The sequence below is a fragment of the Cryptomeria japonica genome, chromosome 5 (genome assembly GCF_030272615.1).
Source record: "Cryptomeria japonica chromosome 5, Sugi_1.0, whole genome shotgun sequence".
NCBI lineage: Eukaryota > Viridiplantae > Streptophyta > Pinopsida > Cupressales > Cupressaceae > Cryptomeria > Cryptomeria japonica.
In genome coordinates this window covers 841,629,627-841,638,585 of record NC_081409.1, presented here as the reverse complement: position 1 = coordinate 841,638,585, position 8,959 = coordinate 841,629,627, and the positions used below count along the sequence as shown (strand labels likewise).

Genomic DNA, 8,959 nt, shown 5'->3' with positions numbered 1-8,959 from the left:
GACCCTCAAAATCAAGCAGTTGCATCTAAGGCCTATCCCCAACCATGAGCACCACATCTCTAGGGAGAGGAGAAGCAACATCAATTTCACCCGATAAGCGAGCAAAAGTAGTGGCCCATCGAGGAGGTGTCATCATCTACCATCAAGAAGTGACCTATGGAGTTGCCAATGGCCTCATAGTAGGATTGTTCCCAAAAATGAAAGGAAGATTCCAAAGACAAACCCATATTGGGAGCACGTTAAGTGGTTCAATGAGAGGGTTGAAGACAATGGTTCAAGGCTTGACATAGGGGGTGGGCGCCCCAAACCCACAAATTTCCCAAAATCAAATCCCAATCAACCGAAGAGGTAAAAGAGGCAGTGAAAAAGCCTTTAGCGCACGGAAATAGCTCAATATTGTAAGCAACCAAGGGTTTCCAGGAGTCGCTTACCTAACAATGTAGGTCTGTTAAGGATGACCAAACCCAGAAAATCTACACACCAAGGCACAACGTTGATAGAAGCCTATGGTGTCCACAACATTCTACCCACAAACAATCACATGGGATGATTTGGCACAAGGGAGAGGATGAACACCCTTGGAGGAAGCCATAGATCTTGCCACACGAGCAAAACTACGCTTACTAGCAAACAAGGGCATTGACGGGCCAGCATTCAAAGTAATCTTTCTAGAGGAAGCCATCGCACCACGAGCCAAAGCAAAGGCCATAAAACCCATGGGAGGAGGGGGCATAACGAGAGAAATGGTCATGGTCACGTCAGGGGAGGAAGCCAATGGGATCTCTCCCATCGGGAGAGCAGAGCCCAGCGATGCCACAGCGGTCAAGGGAGCAAAAGCAGGGTGAACGGAAGGAGGTAGACTAGACGAGGAGGAAAAGGCAAAAGCAGGGTGAACGGAAGGAGGTAGACTAGAGCAGTTTGTAACTATATAATTTAAATATTTGTTCTGTAATAAAGCTTTTTTAATTTGTAGCACATCTTCATCCTCGTGGAAATCATCCCAAACATGATTTGTTATCCCCACGGAAAATCTTGTCCTATACCACCTATGGTAATTCCTCTTCTTCTAGCCAGTGAAACAAACAATTTTGTTGTCACCCATAAGAATTCCTAAGAATTCACAAAATATCTTCTATGAACTAAATAAATTAATTACTCTACACAACCTCCCATGACATAAAGGGATTGGCTTATACCACTTCTAGCACAATTGTATTCGTTAGAGGCACAACTATCAAAAAATGTAAGATAAATCTAAAAAAGTAGACCGCACCTCAAATCCTAAAATATGGTTTGAGTACTTATCCAGAATATTAAGAAATAGATCAATACAAAAGATTAGGGAAGAACCCCTAGTATTTCTCACTAGCATTCATAAGAGGCATAACTATCAAAAGTATTTGATATATGGGAGCATTTAGCACATCTAAAAAATAAAGGATTGCACCTCAAATCTAATGGCTATAGACTCATATTGCAAAAACGTTATAGTTCATGGACCATTAAATAAACATGACAAAATCTTCTTGATTATAGTGAGTACAAAGGGACCATTCTATTTGTGCTCTTGTTGTAAAATAAGTTGGCATTCTTACAGTGTAGGAGATGATACAACTCAATCTCTAAACATAAAACGTATACAATTGCATTTTATACAATACTAGAGAGAAGACAGATCAGTCTCTGAAAATAAACATAGACAGCTCAGTCTCTGAAAATAAACATAGACAGTTTACCTCCCCACGTACATTCTAACCCATCAATATGGTCGACATAATTCAAACTTAGGCAGAAACCAATTAAATAAGTTCACACACTTTGTTACAGACATTCACGGGGATTGTCTAACACCAAATATCACGCTAATCTATAAAATATCATCAGAATCATATCGAACTTTGATAACTTAAGTAAATACCCCTTGCAAGATTCAGAACACTATTAAAACTAATAAAATTTTATCCGAGTTATAAAATTTTATAAAGCAACAAAAAAGCATGTCACATATAAAGTACCTGCTTTAACTCTTTAAAGAACCTCAGCAATGAAGAAATAAAATTTGCCCAAACGTGTTCACAATAACATCCTAAACTAAAAGTGGCCCTGCGATACTCTGGCAGTTTAATAACTTCATCTCAAAATAACAGAACAAAAACCTCCTCTACTAAACAGCTAGAAATCCAGTGTTCATCCAAATGACCCTCTTACATAAATAAGTTAGGTCTGGATGCCTTAAAGGTTGTTTTCAACTTCCTTGTTGGTGGCCTGACTTTACGGTACACCAAAGGAAATTTGATATCGGGATCATGGAATTGTTTGGTATTCTCACGTTTGCAAAGCTTGGCAGGAATAGTAGCCGTCTTGATAATCTGGATGCAAGGTTGTCGCACTCTGTGACGAGAAGCCATCTCATCGTACATTTGTTGAACAGCACCATTTAAAGTGGTGTCCCGATATTCTTTGTACATGTTATGGTAACCAGTCCTACTCTGGTAACGCAGCCAAATACCGTAGTTCTTGATTGTTGTAGGGTTTTTCTCAAAAATCTACAATGGAACAAAAAAGAAATTGATCAAACAAAAGCTTTAGCCAAATATCAACTTTTGTGAACAAAGCAATGACAACACGTGATTAAAATAAAGTGCACCTCATTTATAGCAAGCATTTGTCCATTACTCTTCTTCACCTTCTTCAGTTTTCTCAGAAAATACCTAAATCAAACCAAATAACAAATTGTTATCTAGCATGCACAGTTCAATATTCGAGAACATTAGTGCAAAAAGAGAAAACAGATTTTGAAAAAAATGACAATAAAAAAGAACAAGATTTATAGAAAAGGGTTAAATTGAGAACAAAAATAATAATCCATATTAATCTCTTCAATAATGCTATTTGCCTACTTTAATGGATACAAGGGTAAAATTTTTAGAAAAAAATCTCCAACTAAACAACTGGCCTCATTCAATCATATACATTTTGTCTGCAACTGGAAAGGTTACAAATATGTTAATGTTATTCTTGGTAACAAATCTGCTATCTGAGATTAGTCATGAACCATACTTACCAGAACTTGGACTTGGCACGTACATCATTTGTGGCCCATAGTTTCATCCGGTAGATCTTAGGATTTGCTTCAGTTGGGGTTGGCAGAGCTCGCCCAACAACCTGGTACTGATGAAACTGCCCACAGAAACACAAACAAGGGAAACTGATTCAATACCTAAAATACAGATTGAGCAAACTTCAGCATCACAACATTGTGTTACTAAATTAGTTGTTCTCACTGAACTGCAACTTACTACAAGTTGATATTCTACAAGTTGATGTGTCAAACATTAACATATTATAGTGGGAGTAATACAATGCACCATAATTAAAAACTTAAGACAACTTAAAAGTGCACAAGGACTCAGAAATAGTAATCGTCCAACCTTTAACATGAGATGCTAACTTTTAATTGGGATCTAAAAACAACAAAGAAATGAAAGGGGAAAAATGCACAGAAATGAACCCAGCAATAACACTAAAATTGAAGACCATTCTAGTTGTTTCAAGCAAGGTGAAAAGTTCCATTAAGAAACTAAATAGATTCAAAGATTATAGGAACTAAAAAAAATATGTTATTAATGTATTATTGTTGGGCTAATTAAACTAAAAACTAAAAAGCTTATTGAAATTTGTAGTAGCTTATGGACAACCTGCAAAAACTAATGCAGAAAAAGCCCTAGTTATTTTTAATGACAAATGCACTTGCCAAATTGGTTCCCAGCCATTTCCAAGAATTTAGCGAAAATGAAACAGTGCTAGCACAAGCCACAATATCAATAACATTAAGAAACAAAACAAAAAACAAAAAAGAAGATATGGTCCAAGAATAGGTGACAGGCGAGAGACTAACATTAACAAAGGAATCTAAATAGACAGAAACAAAACACGATTTCAATGTGAATTCAGCCTTGGAAACCGAGTGCAATTTTAATTTTATAATTACAACGTTATTTAACATGTACATTGTGCATAACAGAAAAAGGCATAAAACTGTTCTCTAAAGGTGAATTCACGGCTACCATTTAAGGCAAGCAAGATCAAAGCCAAAAACAAACACCTTCCTCCACAAAACTGAGATAAAAAAAAATTGAACACTAAGATTGAAAAATAAAGATCAGGCATAAAACTGTTCTCTAAAGGTGAATTCACAGCTACCATTTAAGGGAAGCAAGATCAAAGCCAAACACCTTCCTCCACAAAACTGAGATAAAAAACTTGAACAATACTAATATTAAAGAATAAAGACGAATTATAAGTTCCAAAATTGTACAAAACATGAATACAATGAATAAATAAACCATTATAAAAAAAAATTAAAATAAAAACTTCACTTAGAAAGAATGTTTCCATTCCATATGGAATGTAGCAGAAATCAGGGCCTTAAACCTTCTCAAAATAACAAAAGCATAAATTAGAGTTTTAAACCCAAATATGACAAACATGGAAAAACCGGAGAGAAAATTTCACCCAATATAATCAACAAGCAAATTTGGTATTATTATATTTCTAAAGAATAAATTCAGTGACAAATGCGCATGAAATTGCATCCATACATACATATCTTTCACAAAGAAAGGAATCTCATTTAATAATTATCTCCATCCCTGGTTCCTCACTCCTGTACACAAGTAGCATTCCCTATCAAAATATGTTTCTACAATTCTAGGCATCCCCTTTCTTGTGACCCCTATAAAGATTTGTCAGGGATTAACGGAACATAAACAATTTCAACATATACATGTAAGCTATGTCACAACAGGGTTTGCTGAATTTCAGCCATGGAGTTCGAAATTCGGCAAACTCCAAAACGCAAGTAAAAATTCGTTAAAATTCGCTCTATGTTCGTCTGAGTAAAGGGGAAAGTAAAGTAGTTGTTTAATAAAACATATTTATAAAAACGATTTTTTAGGGTTTTTCATGTTGAGCAAGGTGACTGTTTCACCTGCAAAAAAATTTTTGACGCTTTCCAATATCAAACAGCATGAATAAGCATATCCATCGCTGACTGGGATAAAGTTTCATTCGGTGTTTTTCAATGTCGAAAAACGGGAGCAAAACCTTATACTCCAACTGGCCGAAACCTTCAGAAAAAAATTAGAATACAGAAATAGGGTCGCCAATTATAGAAATCACACAACTTTTTATGATTGCCGATTATAGAAATAGCACAACTTTTTATGATTTACGTTTGGAGAAGGGTCAGCTTCTCTTTTAATTTTAAATATTTAGATTTAATTTTTAAGACTTGTTTTCATTTTAAATATTAGTTTTTTGAATAAAATTTGATCTCTTTATTTTATGTTTTAAATAATGTAAATTTGTTATTTTATTTTTTTATTAAATATAATTAACTATAATATATGTATTATTTAGTATATTAAATTTGATATAGTTATTATTTGTATATTAATGATATTTACATAAAATTTGAAAGTGTTATAATATAAATAGGTTTTGAATTCATTATAATGTATTCAAAACATAATATTATTTTTATGGATTTATTATTTATTTTAAAAAAATTAAATTTATTTAACGCGAATTTAATGACGAAAAATTTTATTGTTGTTGAACATAAATTCAAACTTGAACCTTGTGACATAGCATGTAGGGATAGGAAAATATCTTCCTAATCAGTCCTTCCATAAGAGAGGGAGAAAGGGAGAGATAAAATAAATCCATAAATTATCTAGTATAATTGGTTAGTAGTCATCACCACAAATTGCATACACAATAAATCTAGGCCAAATGTTAAAAACCACATATTTGTTAAATAGAGGATAGCATGTGGAAAAGATCCAATATGGAAAGACATGGAATATTAGACAATAATATTGATTTCTTTAGGCCACATAGAATTTTATATGACAATACATATTGCTTTGGATTTATTAAGGAATACAACTGTAATGTTCGAGGAATATATGCTACTTTCTATGACTTGCAATTCAATCGATACTTATGCAGTCTTAAAACATACAGCACCTCTGAGTATACAAGACGATTAGGAATAATTTCAAAAGAAAAAAATGCCATTCAACAATGATATTAGCACCTGCGAAAGAATAGAGCACTTATAATACATGTTAGTAAGTAAATAAACTTCTAATAAAGTCTTGAACAATAAAAAAGAAATATGAAACCTATGTTCCATAGAGTTTCTTGATGGGAGATGGGGAGCCTAAGTTTAGGGACAGCAGAGCAGGTGGAAGTGGGGCAGAAATACATATAGTAGATGAAAAACTAGCTGTAAAAAGATTTATAACGATTAAATTTAAGAATCACAAATGAAACATTGGGATACTAAGTAAACTACTAGACAATAAAACCTTGCAATGCTTGCATTGAGCATCAACAATGGTGAATAGAGGTTCTAAAGGCAAAGCCCACAACAGGGTCAACACCCCTGGCACATTGACACCAAGCATAAATTAAGGTCTTCAAAACCACGCAGACCTTCAGGGAAAATGGCTATTTTCACAATTTTATCACTTTTTTTCCAACATCAAGTTCTTACTATTTCTAAAACTTAGGAGTGATATGAAACGAGGCTTAAAAGTTAGATGCCTACTTAAAAGCTTTTTGTGAGTGCTTAGGGTTTTGGGTGGGGCCCATACACCATTAGGGTTAGAGTTTACAGCACACAAACCCAAAAACATCTTTTAATTTTAAAAAAACATTGACTTTATCATTTTCTTGCCCTGGGGGATGCCTGGAAGTCCCAAGGAGTTAGGACAGTTGAGAGATCCCTGGAAATCGATTGGACATCTCATGGAATCCCCTAGTTGTCCCCAAACGAGGTAAACATCCCAGAAACATCCCCAGGTCTTGAACAGCAATGGTAGGATGCATCCCTATGGAACACAGAATGAAACTTCATTTGTTTGTCATGGGAACATCGATCTCCATCAATGTCACTAACAACTTTAGGAACCCATTTTTGTTCCTTGGAAGAATCAAATACATATTCAAAGATGATTGAAAACAGGTGCCAGAAAACTCAAAATATGTGAAATGATGAGTGGACGTTGGAGTACATGCATAGCAGATGATTTGAATGTGTGCTTTTAAGAAGGAAATGGTGCAAGAGAAGGAGATTAGGCTATTGTTGGCTTTACAGAAACAGGAACCAAGAGTGTAGTATTAGAATATAAATTTTAAGGCATACCATGCTGAGAATTCAAATCATCGACAATTGCATCAAAGTTGTCACTGATGGATTGGAGAGTATCAGATTTATGTACTGCATATGTTTTATGCATATTGATCCCTTTACTAATTTGGATTTTGGACTAACACTAAAATCTAATTGAAAAGATAATTATGTCATTGTACTAAAGTAGAATACGTGATCAGATATTCAAAGTACTCTGTTGAAACCTATAGCATTTCAAGAAGAAAGGTGAACTTCATGATTCTGCTTCTAGCATTTTTTTCTGGAACAATATCAAAAGTTATCCAGTCGAACTTTTTCCACATTTGTTTTTCTAGAGCTGTTATTTTTAAATTTTATTTGCTGAAACTGGCACAGTATCAATGGCATTGTGAAAGCTTGGAATAAGGCATTACATCAAGGCACTTGGTGTTAACCTCAAGTAAGGATTGTAGGGAAATAAAGTAACACTACGTTATTTTGGAGTTCAATTGATGATAAAACAGTCAATGAGTAATCAGACCCAAATTACGAGATGAGGTTATAAATATAAATTATAGTCAATGAAGAGAGATAAGATGTGCTTAATTGTATCAAGTGCGATTAGAGAAGATATTGCCCTTGATTGGCTGATATGTTGTGACTGGTGCAACGTGATTCAAAGTCGATGCTGTAATGATGCACAGGCAGCAGAAGATAACTGGTACGGACTTTTCCGGTGACTTGGACTAACCCATGCCAGAATCTTCGCCGGAATCTGATGGCTTACATTGGCCTGAGAACAAATTCCCATGTGTCCACATGTAATGGGAATAAAAAGGTTTACTTTCAGTTAGAGAAGAGGTTATACCAGGCAAACCTCTAGATTTTGATATTTCTAACCTGCTAACACCTAAAAATTCACCAGTATTCACCAGATCAAGATACTTGGTTGCCTGGGGCTTAAAAAAAGCGTATTTATCACATAGTGCCGGGTCATCAGAGCAGCTATAGCCTGTAACATTAGGGACTATATCTTGCCCTCGGATTTTAATATCAATACAGAGGTGAAAAATTAGGAATAACAGTTACCAAGCGGATTGTAACAATGCACTGGAGGACGAAAACACTGTAAATACAAAGCTAATCATTATTGATATTTATAAAATAGAGTATAGCGTGGTGAAAGACCTAATGCGGACGCAGGGTCACTGACTACTGAGTACCTTAAAAACTGGAGCATAAATGAAAATTTGCGATAGATTCAATAAATAAAACCCTGGCGAGATCATGCTGAAGAGAAAAAACACACAGATCGCACTGCGAGAAGCTTTGAAATATCGAACAGAACTGGAAATAAATATGGTTAACAAAATGCATACCCTGTACTTCACCATCCTGTCTTCTCTTCGTCGCTCGCTACTGCTTCTTCCGCCTTCCACAAAAGAAGAAGAACCCTAACACGAGATCTAGCTTTATAAAGTTAGGGTTTTAGTCTAAACGGGATACGACTGCTCAAAAGTGATAATAAAAATTATTATTATTATTATTATTATTCAATTTCGTCTTCGTCTTTCTAAATCATGCGGTTTTATGGCTACTAGAAGAGTGAGGATCCGATTCAGGAGGAGGAGCTGCTTAATATTTTTATTTTTTTTAAGGGGTGTTTTAGGATTTTTTTTAATGCAGATTTGTCTACAAATTCATTTTTGTTATTCAATAAAATAAAATAAAGTAATTTGATAAGTTTATAATAATTTAATTTTTTAATCAATAAGT

The 8,959-nt window shown here is 34.7% G+C and overlaps 1 protein-coding gene across 1 annotated transcript; it reads right to left on the bottom strand.

The window, feature by feature from the left end:
• Positions 1-2,000: 2,000 nt before the first annotated feature.
• Positions 2,001-8,720, bottom strand: LOC131042061 (large ribosomal subunit protein eL20). Its single transcript, XM_057975362.2, has 4 exons — positions 8,563-8,720; positions 3,065-3,180; positions 2,648-2,711; positions 2,001-2,546 (listed from the first exon to the last, which is right to left on the bottom strand). The coding sequence occupies exons 1-4, from the start codon at positions 8,575-8,577 to the stop codon at positions 2,205-2,207; spliced, it is 537 nt and encodes a 178-aa protein (XP_057831345.1). The 5' UTR covers positions 8,578-8,720; the 3' UTR covers positions 2,001-2,204.
• Between the last annotated feature and the right edge of the window lie 239 nt (positions 8,721-8,959).

Bases quoted from the DNA above. Each gene is read 5' to 3' on its own strand.
- LOC131042061 (XM_057975362.2), bottom strand. The intron at 2,712-3,064 runs GTAAGTATGGTT...GGTTTGATTTAG, and splicing joins CGTGCCAAGTCCAAGTTCTG to GTATTTTCTGAGAAAACTGA. The intron at 2,547-2,647 runs GTGCACTTTATT...GTTCCATTGTAG, and splicing joins AAATGCTTGCTATAAATGAG to ATTTTTGAGAAAAACCCTAC.